The sequence below is a fragment of the Anolis carolinensis genome, chromosome 1 (genome assembly GCF_035594765.1).
Source record: "Anolis carolinensis isolate JA03-04 chromosome 1, rAnoCar3.1.pri, whole genome shotgun sequence".
Lineage (NCBI taxonomy): Eukaryota > Metazoa > Chordata > Lepidosauria > Squamata > Dactyloidae > Anolis > Anolis carolinensis.
Genome location: NC_085841.1, coordinates 27538407 through 27564264, shown reverse-complemented (window position 1 = coordinate 27564264; position 25858 = coordinate 27538407). Strand labels below are relative to the sequence as shown.

General features: G+C 39.5%; 1 protein-coding gene across 5 annotated transcripts in view; it reads left to right on the top strand.

The window, feature by feature from the left end:
• Positions 1-25858, top strand: part of mta3 (metastasis associated 1 family member 3) — a 156893-nt gene that overhangs the window by 5357 nt on the left and 125678 nt on the right. For all 5 annotated transcript variants that reach the window (XR_010003223.1, XM_008115701.3, XM_008115702.3 and 2 more), the window contains exons 2-3: positions 9743-9810; positions 11382-11475. Coding sequence is in view for 4 of the 5 variants with exons in the window: in XM_008115701.3 (XP_008113908.2) it covers positions 9743-9810; positions 11382-11475 (162 nt within the window). In the remaining variant the exon portion in view is untranslated. The remainder of the gene's footprint in view (positions 1-9742; positions 9811-11381; positions 11476-25858) is intronic.

Here is a 25858-nt window from a genome sequence, read left to right as displayed (position 1 = left end):
GGCTCATGTGATTGAACATTTAGGTGCTGGAGGCTTGGCTAACTTGGGGCCCTTCCAGACAGGCCCTATATCCCAGGATTGGATCCCAGGTTTTCTGTTTAAAGCAGAAAACCTGAGATCAGGACCCTTAGGGTTAGAACAGTGGTTCCCAACCTTTTTTTTGACCAGGGACCACTTTGATCAGGGACCACTCTCCAGCATTAGGACCAAAAGGGTTACAAATCAGGTTTTGGACAACTTTAGATTCGGTTTGGCTATTTGGGGTGGTGATTGAGAAAATTGCATTGGATAGACCATATCAGCTCTAGTTTCTGACACAGAACATATTCCATCCAGTAGTTGCCATCTGTTCGCCCACAGAAAAACATATTTAATAATTTAGAGCTCATGCAGGGTGTGTGTGTGTGTGTGTGTGTATGTGTATGTATATGTATATGTATGTATGTATGAGGGGGAGTCTGGTCAGGTCTGTGGAAAGGAGCAGAAATAAAATAAATAAAGAAGAAGGTTCACGGACCAGATTTTCGTTCTCGCAGCCCACTGCTGGCCCACAGATTGGGAACCATTGGGTTAGAGGAAACTGGAATCATGAGAGCCAACACTTCCAAGAGAAGAGACTCATGCGATGAAGTATATCCCCATCTCCGAGTCCTTGGTATCCCCTGGGGTTTGGCCCAGGACTCCATATGGATACCAAAATCCATGAATGCTCAAGTTCCTTTATGTGCAGTGGTGTAATACAATGGTGTGTCTTATATAAAATTACTAAATCACAATTTACTTATTGGATTTAAAAAATATTTTTGAGCCATGGTTGCTTGAAACCATGGGTATAGAGTCCATGAATATTGAGGGCAAACTCTACTAATATACAAAAAGTTAATATGCTTGTAAGAAGTTTAAATGAGATATGTTTCCACAGATGTACTAGTTTTCTGTGTGCAAGAGTTGTTTTGAATAATAAATATGGAGGAGTATTGTGGAAAACATCTTCCCACATCTATCTTGACATCTTTTTGTTGTTGCATAAAGGAGGGTGTTTGCTGGGTTTGGTTCCAGCTGCTGCTGACCTTGAATGATGACAGAGACATGTTGCAGTAGGTAGAAACCAGCTACAGTGGAGGACAGCAACCTGATAAATGTCATAGGATGTTCCGGAGAGGGAGGTATAAAATAACTGGAGCAGTGAAGACAAGAGAGACAGAAAGCAAGGGAGAGGAAGAGGAAAGGAAGTAGGAATGGGATAGTGTCTTATAGTATCCTTTTTGATGAAGTGAACAGAAGACTTTGAGAAGATGCAGGGTCCAAAAAAGTGACCTGTAATAGCAGTCTCAGTATAATGAGACCCCCTAGTCATCTTTCTCAACCTGTAGACATTTAGATTTCTTGGAATATAGTTCTCAGTTTACTTGATGGATTCCACTTCTCCTCAGAGATGGGAAACCATTGATACTTTTGATGCTACTTTCAGTTTTTGAAGAGTTCAATCATGAGAACTTCTACCTCTGATCACAAGTGGTAGAGTTCAAGGCAATTTTCATATCAACTTGGCTTAAGTATTTGTTTTTCCACAAGGAAAATATAGAAGCATGAAATCACGATTTTAAAACTAAAGAGAGATGTGCAATCCTTTATGGCTCATTGTATTTTAAATTACTGGTAGGCAAATATGGGAGAAAGTGGTTTGTCAGATATGATGGCCTCCAGTTGTTTAGCGTGTTATAGGTTAACATCATCATCTTGAATAGATCTCTAGACTTCAACTCTCGGGATCTCTGACACTTAGAATTGGAAGCCTGTGTACTTCTTGCTGGTCTGGGTGTTATATGATCTTTGAAATGTACACCTGGCACAGACTTTCTTTCTATCTTCTGATAAGGTAGAAAACCAGAAGAAACAAAGGGAAAGAGTGGGCTGTAGATCAAGGACAATGACAGCTATATTTCACTCAGCCATCAATCAATGAATGAAAATACATAGACTCATGATAAAAGTGCAGTATAGAAGCTCTCCAAATATGCCACGTTTTTATGTTTTGTATTCTTCCACAGACTATGTGGAGCAGGAAGTAAAGAGAGAAAATCAGTACTACAGTATGTTTGAAGGTATATGTAATCGTAATCGTTAAAAATCACAATAATAGGAGGGAGCAAGAATGAGAATTTGCTTCATGGTAAATTAATCTATGTCTCTCCTAAAATAAATGTCGTTGTTTGAGGAAGTTTATCTTCAGAGAGAATCAAGCGTTGACATCCTGTGTATATGTTTTTAGTTGTGCTGTGCTTAATATTCTTTATTGCTTAGAATAGCAATTCTCAATTGTTATCCTTCAGACTTTTTGAATGAGAGCATAGCATCCCAAAACAATGTAGCATGGTGCAGTGTTTTGAATGTTGGTCTTAATTTTCTCCACTAGTATTCTATTATCTGAAATCAAGTCAGTAGGAACTGGGATTACTTTTTGTTGAGTGTGTGAGAAAGTTTCATCATGCCCTGCTTTTGTTAAATGCCCTAGGACAAACTCACCAGCTAAGATGTAATGATTATGTAGGACAAGCAGGTTCTTCTCCTTGCCTCCCTTCCAAGATAAAACACCTGTTCCTTGTAATTAAAAGGCATTTCATGTATGTTACAAACACAAAGTGGGTGTCTTCATGAAGTGCTTGGTACATAGCTTAACCACATCATGGTTGTTTCAGTACAAAGTCCAACTGCCAGTATTTTTTGACATTACTCCTGTCAATAACTTTGTAAGGTGAATTTGTCCAAGAGTATTCCACTCATGGTGTTTAGTTACTTTCATGTTAGTGGAATGGTAGAAAAGGTTCAGCACCATGGATAGCATTTTAAAAGTTTGAACTAAAGCTCAGAATGGATTCATTGTACTGCTTACATGGAAGTCGCCAGTTTCTTTTTCATTTCACCCAATATAGTTCTTTGTTTATCACTTTTTCATCAGCCCAAATTTTATTAAATTCTTTTGTACCCTGTTTACTGTCTTTGTTCCAGTTATCAGCTATTCTTCAGTCTGTAGTATTGGAAAAATAGTTTGATACTATTAAAATGTATCTATACTGTGACAAATCAGACTTTAATAATGTCCAGTGGTAAGCAAAGCATGGTGCTCTATTTTGTGTGTGTTTATGAATATTTGTGATGTGTGTTATTTCTCCCACATATAGTATGATCCCAAATCCATGGAACCAGCATTCCCATTTTCATCTACTTGAATTTAGCAAAAAATTATCATCTTAACAAAAAATAGATTTGCTTGGTTCTTATTAAAAAGCTTAAAAGTTTTTAAGATTCTCTTAAAATTGTGCATGACAAAAATTAATTTTAAGATGTTGTTTCCAGGCTCTGAAAGTGTATCACATGTTATTTCTGCATATGGTAATTTTATTTGCTTTGAATTTGCCTCTGACCAATAAGCTGACTTGTTTTGTGGTGCACAGTTGACACATAATATAAGTTTTAAGTTTTTGCTGAATCTTTAGGTGTGTTTACACTATAGAATTAATGAAGTTTTACATCACTTTAACTGCCATGGCACAATTCTATGGAATCCTGAGATTTGCAGATTGGTGAGACACTAGCATTATTTGGCAAAGAAGGCTGAAGACTTTGCGAGGCTACAGCTCCTTTGATTCCATAGCTTTGAGCCATGGCAATTAAAGTGGTGTCATACTGCATTAATTCTACAGTGTAGATGGACACTTTAAGTCTTCTGTTTTATCAGTAAGTTATCTAACGCTTTTAAAAACACTTCTTTTCCAGTGAAATAGTGGTTAGACTGTGGAACCTAAACACAGACACATTAAGTAGTTTGAATTGAGTTTCTGTTTCTCTCCTTCACTTTTCAACTTTGGTTAACTTTTCAATTTGAGCGAACTTGAGGTTGCCGTGTAATACTATAGTAGCTATCCAGAGAGTCCTTTGATGTGATTCATTTGTTTTATCTACCATGGGAAAGTAATATTGGCTCTATTAGTTCTTTAGAGTTAGAACGAACGTACAGTTTGAATTGTGCTCTGAGGCTGTTTTCCAGTCTTTGGATGGAATAGTTTAATAGCCTTTCCTTTCAGTTGTGAAGAGCCTTATGTCAGGTTAATACAGTTGTGCTTTTTTTCCTTTTAAAGTGCCAGAAGAGCTAGAATTATGCTGTATGCTGCTTCAAGATATGACAAAATGTAATTCAAGAGAGGGGGGGGGGGATGGAGGGAGAGAGAGCACTGGCAACTTATCTGTTCGTTTGTCAGACAATTCTACCTTGCTTTGAGCTGTTGGCTGTTCACACATCTACACTTCTAGCCAGTAAAACAGTAGTTCCCAGCCTTTTTTTGATCAGGACCCACTTTGACCAGGACCCACTCTCCAACGTTAGGATCAAAAGGGTTACGAATTAGTTTTTGGTCAACTTTAGATTCGGTTTGGTTATTTGGGGTGCTGATTCAGAAAATTACTTGTGCATCTTCTGTAAGGCAGAAGTAACATCTTCTCCTTAATTTTCTTCAGTGTTATACAATAAAAAAGGAGAAGATTAAATAGTTATGCAAAAAACTGGAGAAGAAAAATTCCCTTGGTTGGTTTGGATATTAAAAAAGTAATGTTGAGAAAAAATGTAATATTAACCCTCTTTCAAAACTGAAAGTCATTTTTGTTATTTTAAGAATATAATACTCATATATAGTTGGCCCTTCTACATCTATGGATTCCATCATCCACAGATTGAAATATTTCTAAAGAAATACCCTCCCAAATGATATTTTGTATATTTTATATTAGGATACAAAAGGTCTGTTGTATAACTTTGGCACAAGGTAATTGTCTCTGATATATTAAAAGTATAGTAAGTTCAGAATATAGTTACAACTGGAAAAGAATAATGTAGGTACAGTAGACAATGTAGGTCCAGTAGACTCTCAGTTAATCAGAATTCAGGCAACTGACAATCCTGTCCCAAAGAAATAATACTTTAAATAAAATTTTAGAATAAAATTACTTTTTAGTTTTTTTATATCAAGTTCTCTTTATTTGTCTTAATTTGCTTTAATTTTACTAACTTTCAATATTAGTCCATTTTAATTACTGTTTATGGTATGGCATAGTATGGGCTATGATACTAGTTAGGTTAGGGCTATTTTAATAGTAATTCTCAAGCAACCAGAAACTAAATTTATATGGCATCTACCAGTCCCTATGGGTGTCAGTTAATAGTCCACTGTGTGTGGATATGGAAATGTCTCTCTCCCCCCGCCCCCAAAAGAACTATGTTATCTGCTTGGGTGTCACAGGATTGCTTTAACAATACATGCAGGATTGCAGTTTTATATACTCTAATTTGAAAGTGGGGTTCTCTTTTAAGTGAAATGAAGAAGAGGGATAAAAAGAAGGTTCAAAATATTTATAATTGTTTCCCAAATGTTTTGGGAAACCCTGAAGAGACCTGATGATATTCTTTATAGTTTGGGGCATATTGTACACAAAATTTATATGTGTTTTTATTTCACAAAATTCCACATTTTCTGTAGCTGAAACATGGCAGTTTTATAATAATACTTCTACACAGTAAACACAGTTTCCTGTCTCTAAAACATTTGCACAATCTTTATACTAAATAAGTTTAGAAGTGTAAACAGCAAAACTGTGTTTTATGAAGGACCTTTTCCCGGTGGGAAGAAAATGGCTAAAACTGCTTGTTACTTCATATAAGAATGAAATTGGCAAAGAATTGCATCCTTAGTTGTATGATGGCAGTGTCAAGTTCTGAATTCCTACAGTACTGTGCTCATGTAATGTTTGATTACACTTCATTCAATATAATGAGCCTTATGTATGAATAAACAGCCATGAGATTGGCCTGTGAGTCTCCATATGTCTCCTGTGTATTCTGTATGGAAATACTGTACTCCTGTGAATGTTCAATTGAAGGCTTGCACAATATAGATGTTTTTAATTACTGTAGGTCACAAATCCTCCTTTCAGGGTCATAGTCTTCATATGGGGTCATGAGCATTTCTTAAAGTCTTTCTCGTCGTAATGAGAAACGATTTACCATGGCATTGCAGAGCCTTCCATATATTTTGTATGAGTCATGATGAACAAGGAAATTGTTTCAGCTCTTAACTTCATTGCTGGCTGGAACACTCCTCTGTTCAGGCTGATATGAATGTATCAGTTAAATACTGTATTTACTTTCGAATCTTTAGACTTTAAAAAAATTAAGTCACAGAAAAATGCATTGCAAGTATTTTCAGGGGTTATGCATTAAATATAACTTAGGCCGCTTCTACACTGCCATATAAAATCCACATTATATATTTGACAGGATTATATGGCAGTGTAAACTCATAATCCAGTTCAAAGCAGATAATGTGGATTATCTGCATTGGTAATATGGATTCTAAGGCAGTATAGAAGGGGCCTTAGAGACTGGATTGTAGGTTATCATGTAGGTTTGAGACTTATCCTTCTGTTAGAGTCTGTTATTTGTCAATTCTGACAAAAAAGATAATTCACTTATCTTTTTCTTTGTGTCTTATTTTTAATGTTTTAGCCATTTTAATGTTTTACTTTACAGTGTTCTATTTTACAATATAAGCCCCCAAGATTAAAGATAAACTTTGACAGGACATTAGGATGTTCCCAAGTGTTGAACATTCTCCTAATGCTGCTAAGAAAAGTAATAATTCTAGCAAAACACAGGACATTTGATTTTAGCTATTTTTTAGGTGCTAAAGGGTGCATAATAGTTTGTATAACTGATACAGCTAGATGATTAAACTGGATTTTAGTAGTTTGGCCAGTTTAATGTGCTATATTTAAGAATGAGTTTTACAAAAATACTCGTACATTTTATATATCTCAAAAACTAAACCCAGTGAGAAATATTTGGAAAAGCTGGATATGTTTAGCCTGGAGGAGAGAAGAATAATAGTAGGGGTGGAACATGACAATTTACATGAAGAGTTGTCATGTGGAAAATTATTTGTTCTTATTGCAGGGAAACAAGAGTAACAATTATTATTTATAAGAGTTGTTGAGAATGGAACATGTTGTCTTGAGAGATTATAGGTTCCCTTTGCTGCATGTGTTTAAACAGAGGCTGGAATTGGAAAACATGGTGATAGTAGACATGATGATCTCCAAGTTCAGTCCCAGAGCTTTGTTTATGGATAGTGATAAGACAGTCTTGCTTCTTCATGTTCATGAAACTGAACCTTTAAACTAGGGGTTCTTAACCCTTTTTTGTTTCACAGACCCCTTTGTTAGTCATGTAAAAAACATGGATCCATTCTCATAATGTATCGACAGAACTTTTATGATACTCAACACTAGCATGTTTGTACACAGCAGGGCTGTGATTGTGTGTGATCTAGCTTCTGGTCTAATAACTATTATAATTTCAAAGTATGGATGAGTGCAACCAATTTTTCAAGATATGTAACAACTGTAATGTGATAGGAAATGATATTTGCATGTATTCATAAATGAAGGAAATAGCTAAATTTTACTCAGAAAATAAAGTGAATTCTTATCAGTTCAAGCTTAAGGACCTCCTGAAATATTTTCATAATTAAGAACCTCTATTTTAAACCTATCAAATTCAGTATTATGATTTTTTTTCTTATATTTCCATTCAGTTAGTGATTCCCTGCATCTCTTCCAGTATTTGAATAGTTTATTCTCAGCTCCCTTAATGATTCAATTGACAATACTGCCAGGAAGCCCATGGTAGCCATGGGAAGTGGCTGCTCTGTTCATCCTGCCATTAAGGCTATGTTGGCAAATGGGGGAGCTTGGGAAGGAGATGGGGAATGTTTCCTAGATAAGAGCATCTGGTGGTGTTTTGAGAATCGAAAGTGTAGTGTGTGTTTTGGGAATTGAAAGTAGAAACTGTAGGAGTACATTCTGACCAGAGGGTGTGGGGATTAGTTTCTTGATATATATATGCCAGAGAAGGGCAGGGGAAAGTTAGAACTGACTTTCTTGGATTCTAGCAAGAAAGGAAAAAGACTTTGTTTCCAGTGAACTTCGTTGTGAGTGCATCTTAATTCCAAAAAATTTCCAGATTCTGTTCATTGTTCATTTCTTGTTTGATTTCCACCCTTTCCTCAGTACCTGGACTCAAAAAGCAATTTGCAAAAGTTAAAATAAATACAGTTGGCCCTCCATATTTATGAGTTCAACAATCCACTACTTGAAAATAGCTTTTTTAGCTCCCTTATATGAGGGATACTCATTTTACTACATCTTAGTACACAATGGGACCTAAGCATCAGTGGATTTTGATATCCACAGGATATCCTGTAATCAAATCCCAGCCCATTGTACAGATAAAAGTTCACATCACTAAAACATAGAAAAGCTGAAATATAATGAAACTGTCAATAGGATTAAGAAGAATTCAAAATCAAATATTTTGAAATAGCAAATATAGATAGTAAAACCTTTTCCATAAATGGTCAATTGCCAATGACCCATTAAAGCAAAGCAAATTTTTTAAAAAGAGACGGTGGAGGAGGAGGAGGAAACAAATGCTTGCCATTGGATAGACACCATGGCAGGCTCTGATCTAGGTTGTTCTTTGAATAAATTTCCAGAGCTTGGACACGGTCCTTAGGTAGAAGGTCCTCTCTCATGTTCCTGCCTGATGTACATCCAAGGTATTAAGAGAAGGGCTTCACATGAAAATCTTCAAACCCAGCCAGACTCATATAGAAAAATGGGGTCCTTCAAATAGTCTTGACTTAAGCCTTACAGGACTTAGGTCCAGCACTTTGAATTGTGCCTGGAAATAGACAGGCAGTTCGTGGAGCTGTTGGAATAGGTTGTATGTTCTTTGTAACCAGAGCAAAGTTAAGAATTTACCTGCCATTTTTGGACCAGCTAAAGTTTCTGAGTACTTTTCAAATGCTGCCTCATGATGAGTATGTTATGGGTACATTATGGGGCAGATGCCATAACTTTTAGGTATCATTAAGAAAGTGTGAAAAGCTGTGATTGGGACACAGGCAGTCACTAGATTTGGAGCTCTCCAGGAGCAAATTTAATGGGCACTGCTGGAGCCCCATTTAACTGGTATTGAAGTGAATATATTTATACAGCAACAATACTCTTGACTCAAAAGTAGACCCCGTTGATGGAGAATGGGTGCTGCATTATATTGTTAATTAAGAAAATGATATTTTAAGAGCATGCTGTGCAACAGAAGGCTATGATCTCAAAAATGTTAACAGCCTCCTAATTATATGCTTCTTGAGATTTTATTTTTAGATTACTAATTTTTGCTAATTTTCTAAAAATTTCTTGGATTTAGTGGGTTAGCAAAAGGCCAATCTGGTGGGAAATATTATTTGTCACTTAACTTTATAACTGTAATGTGTTTGCTAGTATAAACCCGGTTTATTTAAAAGCACAAAAGTAATTCTTTAATGGTTGAGTTAGTATATGGATCTCCCACTGAGCAAAATTTAAGCCACTATATAAATCTTTGTGGAACTGAATCAGTAGTGAAGTTCTATTTAATTTATCGGGGAGATGTGGAAAAGAGCATATTCATGAATTTTAAATGTTTAAAATATAATAAGGGCGGGTATTTTGTTGAACCTAGACATTGTAACAGTGGGTGCTTGATTATAACCATGTGTCTTTGGATTTCTCAGAATGCTGTTCTCGTAATGGTGGTTGCTTGTTTTTAATTCTGAAAGAAATTTAAATATCTTTTCAATTTCTTGAACAGATTACGTCTATTTTGAAAATTCTTCAAGCAATCCATATTTGATAAGGCGAATAGAAGAGCTTAATAAGGTAATCTTTTTGTGCATTTGACACAAGTATTATGCATCTGTTTTCCCAATTCTTGTGAAGGCTGTGCAAGAATACCTTAAACTTTGTCATAACTGAAAAAAACAAGATCTTACCATATTTGTTACTTTAGAGAGTTTTATGTGTTATTAAAATCAGTTATTCGTTGTTGACAACTTTTGTCAGTGGAAGCCCTCCAGACTGGCCAAATAGTAGTAAACAATAAAAATTGTAGGTAAATCACTCTAGGAAGTTGGCAGAGAGTGGTTATGAATAGATATTATAAAGAGATATTTGGGAAAGCAGGACAAGGATTAATTGAACACAGTATGTAAGTTCAACTCCATTCACTGACATAATGTTGGAACAGACAGTAAGAGTCATTCAGTTCACGCTTCTGCCATGCAGCAGGAATACACATTTAAAGTGCTCCTGACATATTCCTGCCCATCCTATGTTAAAAAACCTCCAGAGAAAGAGATTCCACCACTTTCCAAGACAGTGAAGTCACAACTAAACCTTGTGCTCTTGTATGGTAGCTCAGTCGTTGCGAGACAGATTGGATCCCAGCTGCTTTGGTGAAGAATCTAGGATTTCTTCCGCACCTTGTTGTATCTTGGCAAGGTCTCCAGTGTTTTGGCTTTCTTTACCATTATGAAGTTCTACCGTGTTTCCCCGAAAATAAGACAGTGTCTTATATTAATTTTTGCTCCCAAAGATGCGCTAGGTCTTATTTTCAGGGAGTCTTATTTTTCCATGAAGAAGAATTCACATTTATTGTTGAACAAAAAATGAACATTATATACTGTACAGTAGTTGTCATCACAAACCAGCATAGCCAGACAAACTGTGAATCCTATCAAGAATTTCTTGTTATTACCATTATTTCAATGTACAACACTCTATGGTATGTACATTAACCAATACCGCATACTCTGGTGTTCTGTTTGGCGGGCATGCTTCCAAACAAAAACTTTGCTAGGTCTTACTTTCAGGGGAGGCCTTATATTTAGCAATTCAGCAAAACCTCTACTAGGTCTTATTTTCTGGGGATGTCTTATTTTCAGGGAAACAGGGTATAACACTTTCATAGCCATTTTAACTGTGACTGCTGCATTCTGTAGAATCCTTGATTTTGTCATTGCACTAGAGCTGATTTGCTGAGAATTTTAATTCTCTCTCAAAAATACAAAATCTGTAGAAAACTATAGAATGTTTCCATGGTGGTTAAAGTGGTATCAAAGTACGTACTTTAACTGTGTAGTGTGAAAGAGACCATGATTAATAAGGATGGGACAAACATGGGATTATGGACAGTAGGCTGCTATCTGAGGTATCTCATGTAGCATGTTTGGGTGGTCAAGACCCCCATTGCTTAAGAAATGGGAAAAGCAGGTTTGATAACCTATCATGCTATCCAAATTAATAGAGGAGGAAGAAGAAAATATTAGGTTTGGGAGCATGCTTGATGGGAATGCAGGTTTGTGATGCAGCTAAACTGTTGCAGTGTTTTTCTGGCTTCCTTGTTTCATTTGTTAATATATGCACTACTTATTTACTTATCTGTTTTTCAGACTGCCAATGGTAATGTTGAAGCAAAAGTGGTGTGCTTCTACAGACGTCGCGATATCTCCAATAGTCTCATTATGCTTGCAGACAAGCATGCAAGTAAGTCACCCATTTTATTTAGAAATGCACAATATGAATTAGTTATTGTGTATGTGTGCATGCCCATATGGTATTCTTAAGTGTATGTGCATGCATGCACAAAATTATGTACTGGTATACAGATGCAATTAATCATACACCCATATTCTCTTGGGATGCTCATTTTGACAATTGTATTTCAGTGGGAATTTCATTGAGGCTCTGTGATAATGTCAAAATTATGGTACTAACAGTTGCACTTCCCAAAGGGTTTTATTTATTTCGTGTCAAAAGCATTGCATAATAAATAAATTTAAAAAGTGATGAAATAAAGGAAATCACAAACAGTTAAATAGTTTTAGACCAAAAGCGGGCAACAGCAACCGCATTGTCCGTAGCTTTAAACAACTCCTCCTCAGTACATGAGGCAGGACATTGCAGGCAAGCATACATATGCGGAGTTATTTGTTCTGCTCCACAGTCACACAAGGTGGAGGATTCCTCCAGGTAGTGCCACCTCACCAAGTTGTCGTTTGATCTGCCCACTCCACTTCTGAGTCTGTTTAGGGACTTCCAAGTTGCCCATTCTTGGTTTGCCCCTGGAGGCAGACCCTCATGGGGGGCTATCCAGTTAGAATTGCCTGGTTTAGCTGCCCAGAGGGACACTCTTACTGTTGCTGGGGGAACATCAAGAGGAGTTGTGGTTCTCATGAAGCCCTTCCTTGATTTGAGTCTGGTGGGAGGAGGCTGTTAGTCATGCAGTGGGTGGCTTTTACAATGTTCAACCTTATTTCTTTCACAGTTAGCAGCAACTTCCTGTCGCACGTCAGGAGGGGCAATGCCAGCTAACTTGTAGAGTTTCTCAACAGGTGTAGGTTTAAGGCATCCTGTGATTATTCTGCATGTTTCGTTCAGTGCTATGTCCACCTGCTTCGCATGGGCAGACTTGTGCCAGACAGGACAGGCGTACTCAGCAGTTGAGTAAGACAAGGCCAGGGCTGATGTTCTTATTAATTGTGGGTCTGCACCCCATGCACTGCCAGTAAGTTTCCACAGGATGTTGTTGCGTGCAGCTACTTTGTGCTTGGTGTTCATGCAGTGTTTTCTATATGTTAGTGTTTGATCTAAGGTGACACCAAGGTATTTAGGATGGAAACAGTGTTTGAGTTCTTTGCCTTCCCAAGTAACTTTCAGTTTTGTGTTGGCTTCACAGTTATGTAGATGGAAAGCACACACTTGTGTCTTGGAAGGGTTAGGCTTCAGATGGTTCTCTTTGTAGTAGTTGGAGAGATCTTTCAAGGCATTAGTGAGTTGCTTTTCAACTGTTTCAAAATCTTTTGCTTGTGTTGTTAGGCCAAGGTCATCATCTTTGTGAGTGGTGGTTGTGGTTGATTGTTCGTGAAAATGTTAAATAAGGTAGGTGCAAGAATGCTGCCTTGGAGTAAACCATTCTTTTGCCTCCTCCATTTACTTTTCTGGCCCTGAAACTCCACATAGAAGTTGCGGTTTTCCAGCAGGGTCTGGACAGTTTTTGTAAAGTTGAAGTCCCGGGTGATATGGTAGACTTTATGTAGCATTTTCCTATGTTGCACCATGTCATAGGCTGCCGTAAGGTCCACAAAAACTGTTCCCGTAATGCAGCCTTTCTCATAGCCATCCTCAATATGCTCAGTCAGATGAAGAATTTGACCTGTACAGTTTTTCCCTGGTCTGAAACCTGCTTGTTGTGGAATAAGCTTGGGTTCGATAACAGGTCCTAATCGATTTAATAGCATCCTCTCATATACTTTATATAAATGACATAAGAGAGAGATTGGTCGGTAGCTCCTGGCATTGGAGGCATCTTTACCGGGTTTTAAAATTGCAATGATCTTAGTTTTCCTCCATACTCTGGGAATCTGTTTGTGTGCCAAGCATTGATTGTAGAATTTCAAAAGCCAGTTTTCAGCTTTGGGCCCCAAGTGTTTGATTTGCTCCATCATCAGGTCATCTAGGCCAGGTGCTTTACCAGTTTTACATCGCTTGATGGCTTCTCTGAGTTCTTTCAGATTTAGAGGAGAAGACAACTGGTGGGTTTCAAGTTCTGGCACCCTGTTGATCTTCAGCTTTACTCTACTGCAGTTGGTTTTCCCACTCTGAATTAGCTGGTGAGGTATCTGGTCTGGTGTTACATTTGCATGTCCATGGTTGACCAGAGGGTCACTATCCAGGCGTCTCAGCAATTGCCAGGCTCTTCAGCTGCTCTTGGACATATCAAGATTCTCAAGCAGCTCTATCCAGCAGTCTTTCTTAGCATTAGCTAAGGTTGTAGATAATTTTTGGCCTGCTGCTATAGTCTCATCGCGGTATGGATTCTCTTGAAATAGTCTGAGATATTCCTGTAGCTGATTTAGTGATTCTTCATTTAGGCCTGGTAGGTAGCTTGTGCGACATCCTCTAGGGATTGAGAGCCTTGAGGATCTTTTTACAGCTTCTACAAACAGGTCATAATTTTCTGTAGAAGGTTCTATATCAGAAATAGCAGTTTCCAAGGTCTCTGTAAACTTTGTCCAGTTAGCTTTATTGAAATTATATCTTCTGCAGAATGGGACACTTTTTGGTCTTACAGCTGCATATGCTACACAGCATATTGGTCTGTGTTGTGTGTTAGGTATTGAGTTTAACACCCTTTTGATGTATTGGTGGATTATGCTTTCATTTACGAAAATCAGATCAGGGTTATAACCATGTTTCCATCGGCCGCTATTAAATGATGGTGGTAATTTACTGTCATGAAGGAAGCACATTCTACTATTATCGGCCCACGTTAGAACTGCTTCGCCATTTCTATCATCTTCGTCATAACCCCAGACCCAGCTATGGCTATTGAGATCTCCCACAATAAAATGGACTTCATGATTGTGGCGATTGGTTGGGGGCGTAAAATAGAAATCAGCCCCAGGTGGTTTATAGAGTGATGATACAATGCAACTATCAAGTTCTACAGATAAGGTTTCAATGTTGTTCACTTCTGTGAGGGAAGTTGCAGAGATTGCTACACCATATCGTATAAAGATGGCACTACCATATTGTCTGTGAGGTCGTTCCACTGCCAGTTGCATTCCAAGAATTTTTGGTCTTCTCATTGTGCTGTCTCTGTGTTTCCTGTATTCATAAGATGTCACACGAAATGTCCTCAGACATTTTGGCTAGTAGCTTTTCCTTAGCAAGTGACAAACCTTCTATATTAATAGACATAATTGTTAGCAATGATCTTGATAAAGACCTTCGGTGTTCATCCATTTGTGGAGAGGTAAAACACATTTAAAATGTTAAAAATGTAAAAGCAATGCTTTTGGGTTGGAAAGATTAGCCGTTTACAGCCAGTCATTCTGCAAACACACACACACGTACAGAGCCCTCCTTCTCCTTTTGACTTTGTAAGTGGAGAACTAATCAATAGTTGTACACTTTGCGCAAAGCAGTAGTGCCCATTGTTTCATTGGTAATGCAGCTGCAAGACCAGCATAACTGTGTGATTATATATTAGTACAGCAGGGCTGTATACTCTCACCCTACCTATTCAACTTGTATGCAGAACACATCATGCGACGTGCAGGGCTTGATGAGTCCAAGGCTGGAGTTAGAATTGCTGGAAGAAACATTAACAACCTTAGATATGTAGATGATACCACTTTGGTGGCTGAAAATGAGGAGGAGCTGAGGAGCCTTATAAACAAGATGAAAGAAGAAAGTGCAATAGCTCAGTTGCAGTTAAACATCAAGAAAACCAAGATTATGGTAACCAGAATGATCGATAACTGGCAAATAGAGGGAGAAAACGTGGAGGCAGTGACAGACTTTGTATTTCTAGGGGCGAAGATTACTGCAGATGGAGATTGTAGCCAGGAAATCAGAAGACGTTTACTTCTTGGGAAGAGAGCAATGACGGATCGTGATAAAATAGTGTAGAGACATTACACTGGCAACGAAGGTTCACATAGTTAAAGCAATGGTATTCCCCATTGCTTAGTACCCTATGGATGTGACAGCTGGACCACAAGGGAGGCCTAGCAAAGTAAGATAGATACTTTTGAACTGTGGTGTTGGAGGAAAATCCTGAGAGTGCCTTGGACCACAAGAAGATCCAACCAGTCCATACTCCAGGAAATAATGCTGCTCGCTGGAGGGAAGGATCTTAAAGATAAAGTACTTTGGCCACATAATGAGAAGACAGGAAAGCTTGGAGAAGAGAATGATGCTGGGGAAAATGGAAGGAAAAAGGAAGAGGGGTTGACCAAGGGCAAGATGGATGGATGGTATCCGTGAAGTGACTGGCTTAACTTTGAAGGAGGTGGTGGCAGCAACGGCCAACAGGAAGCTCTGTCGTAGGCTAGTCCATGAGGTCACTAAGAGTCGGAAGCAACTGAATGAATAAACAACAACGAAAAAATGGAATTTGAAGTCTGACTCTTTTGAAATCAGCCTCTTACCAGCCTTCCTCATGATAGGGGATCTTGAAAGAGCAGATCAATGGCCCTTGAGAACAAAGGCAGTAAAAGTTTTATATCCCTGATCTCCAGGGTCCCAGACATTTTATCATCTCTATACGCACATGAAGCTTGATTGGCAAGAGTATCTCTCTTGATATCAGATAACCCTTTTGCTATCCTATGTGGTCAATCAACCCTTTGTGATCTGGGTATAACTTGGTTTATAGCCTTGGACGTGTAGCATTTATGTGTAGCATTATCACAATCATTAATAAGGATGTGTGATATAGGTAAAATAAATGCATAGTTGTTTTTTTTATTATAAATTAGCCTGTTTGGAGTTGTGACTTTAGTTCTGAGTAACATGAAATTAGCAAAGAACAAAGAGCATATAAGTAACACAATCCCACTCCCTCCCTAATCCAGTACTCAGATGTTTGGACTGCCTTTCCCATAGTTTCCAGTCAGATCAGACTTGTTGAAAATGATGGAGGTTGTAGTACAACTTCTGTAGAGTGGCACCACATAAGGAAAGGTCTGATCTAGTCCAACACTCTTTTTTCTATAGCTTGTTTCCTCTACAAATAAGGCAGAAATTTAATAGCCTTTCATCATTGAATGAGGAGTTACAGCAGTTGAAAGATTGTTTAGGAGATTAATGAGAATCATTACTAACTTCCTGAAATAAATCAGTAGAACATTTAAACCATCTTGTTTGATATTGTTTCTTTAATGGTGGTCATCTAAAAGGTGTGCTTTGCTTGTTTTGTTTTGATGGAAGCATGCTGTGCTTCCTTCCCTTCAGGGGAAACAACACAAAAGAAAAGAAGTAATGATGCCTTTCCTTGTCATAATACCAATTTCCCCCTTTGTGAATGTCACTGTATAATTAGTAGCTGAAAATTGTGCATATGTGTCTCATTAGCCAGATTAGTGTCAACTCTTAAATGCCAAGGAACAAACTATTATTTGTTGTAAACACACAATAGGTTTATTTGGTGAAGAGTTCCTTACTGTATTGTGGGAATTAATTACATTTTGGAAAGTAAAGTTTTCATCTTGGAAGGAAACTTTCTTTTATAGAGTTGCCGTATGTCAAATTTTGTGCCTTCAGTTTTTTTTTCTGACTTCCAATGATCATGGTTAAACTTATTATTGTATTCTTGCCTTTGTTTTCCTCTAAGGCTAAGATAGTATGACATGCCTAAGGTCCACCCTGTAGGTTTCCATGGTTGAGCAGGGGCATGAACCCTGAGTTGTAGCCCAACGCTTGAACCACTATATCACACTGCCTCTCTCTGTATACATGCATTTCATTTTTTTCTCCGAGCACTAGAATTAGGCAGTGTATCAAATTACAATGAAAACATAAGAGGAAGTCAATTAAAAATCGGCTTTGTATCCAGTCCATTAAAAATCTGTTTTGTATCCAGTTTTTGAAGAATCACAGGATATAAATTTAATAAACAAATATGCACCATCACAATTAAACATTACATACAGAGCCACCCCTTAAATTTTATATAAGTACTATTAGAAAATTTCATATTCCAAAAGAGTATTCCGTAAAGGCCTCATGCCTGCATTTGATTACTAGGAAGAATGGAATAAGTTACATTCCCTGCAATGATTGCATGAATATAGTTGGTTCATCTATAACAATATAATGGTTTATTTTGTAACAGTATAACGGTAAATAAATGTTGCCTTGACAAAAATGTGTTAAACTGATTTTATTTTAATTTATTTAAGATGCTTACTGTATCTTAGTCTACTAAAATATAGTATACAAAAGTGCTAAATCAGGGGTTGGGCATTTTTAGATAGAATATTTCAAACCATGGATGTTTGAATCCATGGATAATGAATTTGTGGATTTGGAGGGCCAAATGTATACAATTGTATAAATATATCAAATTAGCAACATTAAAAATTTATTTTATTTATTTATTTCCAACATTTATATCCCGCCCTTCTCACCCGAAGGGACTCAGGGCGGCGTACAAAATTGGCAACAATTCGATGCCTATACATAATTAAAACAGCTATAAAAATCCAATAAAACAATTAAAACAATATAAAAAATATAAAAACATATGATTAAAATCCATTCCTCCAAAATCCTCGTGCTGTAGCCGTAAATCAGTCCGGGTCGTCATTATCGTTTAATCTTCAAAAGCCTGGGCACATAGCCATGTTTTCAGGGCTTTTCTAAAACTCAAAAGGGTTGGGGCTTGCCGTATTTCTCTGGGGAGGGTGTTCCACAGCCGGGGAGCCACCACCGAGAAGGCCCTGTCCCTTGTCCCCACCAGCCGTGCCTGTGAGGCAGGCGGGACCGAGAGCAGGGCCTCTCCAGATGACCTTAGGGATCTTCCTGGCTCATAGGAGGAGATACGTTCGGACAAGTAGATTGGGCCAGAACCGTTTAGGGCTTTATAGGTCAAAACCAGCACTTTGAATTGGGCTCGGTAGCATATCGGCAGCCAGTGGAGCTGGCTAAGTAGGGAGGTGGTACGCTCCCTATAAGCCGCCCCAGTTATTAATCTGGCTGCCGCCCGTTGTACTAATTGGAGCTTCCGGGCCGTCTTCAAAGGCAACCCCACGTAGAGAGCGTTGCAGTAGTCCAAACGGGATGTAACCAGAGCGTGGACCACCGTGGCCAAGTCAGACCTCCCAAGGAACGGGCGCAGCTGGCGCACAAGTCTTAGTTGTGCAAAGGCTCCCCTGGCCACCGCCGAGACCTGGGGCTCCAGGCTCAGCGATGAGTCCAGGAGAACCCCCAGACTGCGAACCTGTGTCTTCAGGGGGAGTGCGACCCCGTCCAACACAGGCTGTAACCCTATTCCCTGTTCAGCCTTGCGACTGACCAGGAGGACCTCTGTCTTGTCTGGATTCAGTTTCAATTTGTTCGCCCTCATCCAGTCCGACACAGAGGCCAGACACCGGTTCAGGACCTGAACAGCCTCCTTAGTGACAGGTGGGAAGGAGTGACAGAGCTGGACATCATCTGCGTACAGATGACACCGAACCCCGAAACTCCTGATGATCTCTCCCAGCGGCTTCATGTATATGTTGAACAACATGGGGGACAGTACTGAACCCTGCGGGACCCCACAAGTCAATGGTTGTGGGGCCGAGCAGGTGTCCCCCAATGACACCATCTGGGAACGCCCCTCCAGGAAGGACCGGAGCCACTGCAAAACAGTACCTCCGAGACCCATCCCGGCAAGGCGCCCCAGAAGGATACCGTGATCGACGGTATCGAAGGCCGCTGAGAGGTCCAGCAGAACCAGCAGGGACACACTCCCCCTGTCCAGTTCCCGGCGTAGATCATCGACTAAGGCGACCAAGGCTGTCTCGGTACCATGCCCCGGCCTGAAACCAGACTGCGCCGGATCTAGAAAATCAGTGTCAACCAAGAATGCCTGGAGTTGTGCGGCCACCACACGTTCCACGACCTTGCCCAAAAAGGGGAGATTGGAAATAGGTCGATAGCTATCCAATTGAGTGGGGTCCAGTGATGGCTTCTTCAACAGCGGTTTGATCACAGCCAATTTAAGGCTCGCTGGAAATATGCCTTCCTGAAGGGAGGCATTCACCACCACCTTCACCCACTCGGCCAATCCCCCTCTGGCTTCTCTCACTAGCCAGGATGGGCAGGGGTCTAGGATGCATGTGGTAGCCCTCACCTCTCCAAGCACCTTGTCCACGTCCTCAGGCTGAACCAATTGAAACGAATCCATCAAAATAGGACAAGCAGGTGCTCTTGCTACATCCTCGGAGACTGCCATTAATATGGTGTCAAAGCCAGAACGGATCAAAGCGACTTTGTCCGCAAAGAACCGAGCAAATGCTTCACAGCGGGCTGGCGAGTTGTCAGGGAACCCATCTTGAGGGACGGGATATAACAAACCTCTGACAACTCGGGACAGCTCCGCCGGACGGTTCTTTGCAGACGCAATATTAGCTGCAAAGAAAATGTTCTTTGCAGCATCTATTGCCGCGGCATATGCCCTAAGATAGGAACACAGCCGTGTTCGGTTTGGCTCGCTTGGCTCCGAACGCCACACACCCTCTAGTCCCCTCTTCTTTCGCTTCATCGCTGCCAACTCCTCGGTGAACCAAGGAGATGGTTTAGCTCGGGTACTTGAGAGGGGACGTTCCGGAGCGACCGTGTCTATTGCCCTAGCCGCCTCCTTGTTCCAGAGGGCGACCAGAGCATCGACAGGGTCACCAGCCGAGGTGGCGGGAAATTCCCCAAGAGCCGTCAGGAATCCATCCAGATCCATAAGCCTCCTGGGGCGGACCATTTTGGGTCCTCCACCCCTGCGGAGGTTGGGGGGCGCAGTGATTCTAAACCTGATCAGGTGATGGTCGGTCCATGGCAAAGGAGCGATGGTGAGCTCCTCCACACCGCCACCTTCCTCCCATCCCTGGCAGAAAACCAAGTCAAGTGTGTGCCCTCCTCTGTGGGTAGGGCCAGATACTAATTGGGACAGCCCCATGGTTGCCATGGCGGCCATGAAGTCCTGAGCCGCACCAGAGGGAGTGGCCTCGGCATGGACATTGAAGTCCCCCAGCACAATGAGCCGTTGGGACTCCAAAGCCAGGCCCGAGACCACCCCAGCTAGCTCAGGCAGGGAGACTGTAGTGCAGCGGGGTGGTCGGTACACTAACAGAATCCCTAAACTGTCCCGGCTCCCTACCCTCAGATGAGCACACTCAAACAAGGTAGACTGCGGGATGGGGCACCTGGTCAGGGGGATGGACTCCTTATAGACCACTGCAACCCCTCCTCCCCTCCCTCCAGATCTTGGTTGGTGCTGCACGGTATATCCTGGTGGACAAAGCTGGGTGAGGTTAACTCCCCCAGCCTCGTCCAACCAGGTCTCTGTTATGCACGCCAGGTCTGCCCGCTCATCCAGGATGAGGTCCTGGATGATTGCAGCTTTACCATTGACAGACCTGGCGTTCAGCAGCACCACCTTCAGATCGGAGGGTCCGCCAACCTGGGCACCCAACTTTACTATGTCAGGAGGCCGTTTTAGATCTACAAGCACTCTATTTCTCACCCTAGGCCGAATTAAGTTATGCCTCCCTTTCCCATATCTCCCCCTCCCCTGGATAACTTCGATGGGGGCCCCCCAGCTGCTAAATGCACACCCTCTCCCTACATGGTCTACCATAGTTGTAGACTCACTTTCACATGTGAGGATCATATTATCTCTGCTTCCTACTCCTACCTCCTTTGAGGGTTATACTGATGTTCTGATTGGAAGCAGTAGTATACTCAGCGTAGGAGTTAAGATGTAAATTTCTTTACCCCAACCCTATAAGAGTGCTCCAGTGCTTCAGTGTTGTTTATATTGTTATCTATGGATGGTAATGTATACAATAATGGTGTGAAAACCTCTCGAATTTAACAGATGAAAAACAACAAGTACTCATCTTCCTGTTTTTTTCCTGGCTCTATCTATATTTAGTTCAAAGAACTTAATCTCATTGCCATCCTTTGTGGATACACAATTTTAATCATATGCTGCTATATTTTGATTCTGTTTTTATTGTGGGTATATATTTGTGGAATTGTGTTATATTGGATATAGGTAATATTAACTCATTTCCTTTGCTATAGATTATGGATCTCTATATGTTCTGTGAGAGTTGCTTAGAAACTGCATTTGTGCTTGGAAACAGTTCATATGTTGAATTATTGAATCAGTGAAAAGGACATGGTAGAGTCTGGAATGAGTTGTTTGTTTGTAATATATTCCTGGTGCTAGTCTTCTTTCCTTGTGATGAGTAACAGCAGTTTCAAAGTGAAAATAGCATGGTGACATCCAGATTGAGTTGGTACTTCGTTGGATATTTGCTGTAGTCTTCTTTCCTTATGATGACCAACAGCAGTTTCAAACAATGCCATCTTTAGCTAGCAACAAGTGAGATAGACAAGATTAATGGCTGTAGCTACTGAATGTTAAAAGCCCCATTCCTTGTGTGAAATCCTATCACCAAAACAAATGCAGCACTTTGGATAGCTCCTTCAAAGTGTGGACTTAAATTTTGTCCAGATTCAGTTCCCTATTGACATGGAAACTACTCATTCTCAGGTGTTTGTATTGGAGCAGATTACACTTTCATTTAGGTGATTACAGCTTGATTTAGTAAGTTAAATGATTAAAGTGCTTAATGGCATTGCCCTCTGTCACTCACTTTCCCCAATTCATCTTATAGGAAACATGCCAAGGAGTGTTTAGTTGAAGACATCTTCCCATTATGTCCACACTGGGCATAAGGTTTTGAAGCTGTGAAATGAAACTGTGTTTTGAAGTTGGCCTATTTCTTGGCTTGTTCAAAAGTTGTTAACTATAATCTCCCATGTTTGAATTTAATGGTAAATTATTGTTTAATAAGGGCCTCCGGGCTTTCCCAGCTTATGTTTAGAGAAAAAGGCATGAGGCCCTAGTGGTAGTGTGTGGGGCCATAGAATGTGTCAAATAAGTAATATAAAAACATACATCAAATGTGCATTAAAACTGCTTCCACCACATTTTAGATATGTTTATTTGTCTTCATCCCTGATTTGTTTTTAAAGATTGTTCATGCTTGAGAAAATGTGGCTTTGCATCAGTAACAATGTTGACTTAAGCTGTTTATCACACTTGTATCATTTAAAGATTGACTTAAAGCATTCAGTAGTGCAGTTGGCCCAGCTCAATTATGCCACCTGGGGAATAAGCCTTCTTGCTCTTGTCTCTCAGCACAGCAGATACAGTCAACTAGTAATTCCAAAGATTCTGAAGCTGAGACTGAACAGCATAGGTAAAATATCTTGAAGTAATATTTCCCTTCTTCACATTTCTTTTTTTAAAAAATAGCAATTTTGTGATAATTGTGTTTCTGCAAACAAAGATTTGCAATTATTTTTTGTAAAGCAAAAGATAAAGTGTCTGCACAGCACCACCACCCCCTCCCCCTTTATCTTTACTTAATTCTGATACTGGCAAATGAGGGCAGAGTTAGATGTTAATATTATCATGCAAAAGTATTCAGTTCAAATGAGTTGTATTACCTAACTTCTTCAGCAAATGCAAGATTAGAAACAGGTACAGATACAAACATAAAAATATTTATATTAAAACATAATCATAAAAGAAAAAGATTATGAAAAGAAAAAGGGATTTCCCCACCCTTCAACATTACTGTTGGCGTGCATCGGGAATCAGTACTCTCACCATTTCATACACTACATGGACACTGCTACAGCAGATTTGCAAACTATGCATTCATGGACACTCCTATCTGCAGATGACATAACACTTGGCCACAAAAAACGTGCAACCCTTCAGCAACAGCTGCAGACGTGGAGTGATAGTGAAAATTGACTTCAGCTGAACATACCCAATACAGAGTATCTGGAATCTAGCTTTCAAACTGAAAAAACAATTCAAATTAATGGACAAGCACTAAAAAAGGCCACTCAGTTTAAATACCAAGGGTCACTGGTCTCCATAGATGGCAACACAATACCAGACGTATGGTCACAAGTAAATGCAGCCTGGTTGAAATGACGGCAAACTACTAGCATTCTTTGTGATTCAAAAATGCCTGAACAACTCAAGGCCAAGATATACACTACAGTTGTTCACCCAGTAGGCCTCTATGGGGCAGACTCCTGGCTAGCAACAAAGAAACATGAACAAGCCCTTAACACAGTGGAAATGAAAATGCTGAGATGGACATTTGGACATTTCTTGACCATGTGCTTAATGATGACATCCATCAAAGACTAGGAATAAAAACAAATCAGAAAGGAAAATGCAGGAAGCAAGACTATGATGGTATGGCCACGTCATGAAAAGAGAGCCAACATCATTAGCACAAACAGCAGTACATTTGGCGATTGCAGGACGACGACCACGTGGATGGCCATAGAAAAAAAAGATGGATGGACACCATCAACGAAGACATGTGCGCTGCCGACCTCAAGATGCCCATAACAAAACCCTGTGGAAATGACAGTCGCAATGCTAACCCCACCATTGGGAAAATAGCTTAAGGACAAGAATAATAAAAGAAAAATAATTATAATAGGAAAGCATCAGTGGGGTTTTTTTGTTCAGGATTCTACCTCCTTTATGCCAACTCAGACTGACCATGAAATGCCTGAATAAAAAAGTGTTTGCCTACTGGTGGAAGAACAACTGGGAATAGGCCCACCTAGCCTTCCTTGGAAAGAAATTTCAAACATTAAGTGTTCACTTTTGCAACACTGAGATAATAATTTTCTATCTTTAAAAATAGTCCATTAATTTGACTGTGATATTATAGTGATGTTTTCCATTTTGTGAATGCATAAGGCCCATTTAAGGAATTTACATCTTAATTATTTAGGGCTCATGCATTTGGGTTGATTATTGATTTGCTTTTGGGAACAACTCCAAATGCCAGTGCTTGCATTTGAAGCTATAAATGACTTTGGACCTGGATAATCTGAGATATTGTCTTCTCTTGATATGACTCTGTTTGCAGACTTAGAGTCTCTGAATGCTGCTCACTATGACTACTTGGAAGAATTTTTTATTGTCAGTAGCATCATATTTGTGGATGCTCTCTGAATATTGCCTTTTAGGGGCCAGGTGATACATTAAAGACTCAAGCCCAAATCTGGATTGTATCAGATGTTTCATTTGTTGACATGGCCATTTAGCTGATAGACTTATTTTAAACTGCTCTTGTAAAATTGAAAAGGGTAAAAACTCCTCATCAACATCAAACCTCTGATTTAAAATAGCAGTTGTATTGTTGGCCCATACCTTCCATAAAAACGATTCCTTATCTAATTTTCAAATCTGAATTACCCCATGAAGTCAATTTGGCATGAGTGTACGGGTGAAATTCCAAGTGACAAGACAGTATTTACGAGATGTTTGTAACACTGAAAATGTCAGCAAAAGACTGACTTTTCTTTTATAAAACTAAGCACTGTCCATTTGAATAAAGATACCAGAAATTGAGAATGTGTGGCTTGATTGCTTATTTTAAGTTGATATATTCAAAAATTAATACAAGATATCTGATATGTGCAATATTATGTAAGAGGATCTGGAAGGCCAAACTCTTCCTCTTTGATAAGAATTACATTTACAATGAAATTCTAGGAAATGAGTGTGTCCCCCCCAAATGTGAATAATGCATTTATTTTTAGAAAATGCTGACAAAGTATAAGTAGAGGAATTCCACAAATACCATAAATGATTACTTGTAAACGATTCATCATGTGTTTACTTTTCCCTATATACGGTCCTTATCCTTAAGCCCATCCATCTCTCTCTCATCTTTTATTAGCTTACTTATATTTAGATTAATCATATGGGCAGTAGGTTTCTGGAATTAATGATTCCAACTAAATAATAGAATGAGCACCCACTGATAGCCCCAGCTCCTGCCAACCTAGCAGTTCGAAAACATGCAAATGTGAGTAGATCAATAGGTACCGCTCTGGCGGGAAAGTAACGGTGCTCCATGTAGTCATGCCGGCCACATAACCTTGGAGGTGTCTATGGACAATGCCGGCTCTTCAGCTTAGAAATGGAGATGAGCACCAACCCCCAGAGTCAGTCACAACTGGACTTAATGTCAGGGGAAAACCTTTACCTTAAACAGGGATTGACTGCTTGGGTTTTGAAATGAATAATAAAAGATCATCCATAAAATGAGCATTTCCACCCCACCCCACTTTTATCTTTATTAAATCACACATTTTATATACTGTAAAGTGACATATAAGGAGAAATTACAAATTGACAAAATACGAAATATACCCGAAGTAGAATAATGCTGCAGATACAATTAATAAAACTATGCTAACTATAAAACTAAACAAGTTGCACCTACAAAAAGAGAAATAATAATGAAAAGGAGTAAAAGTC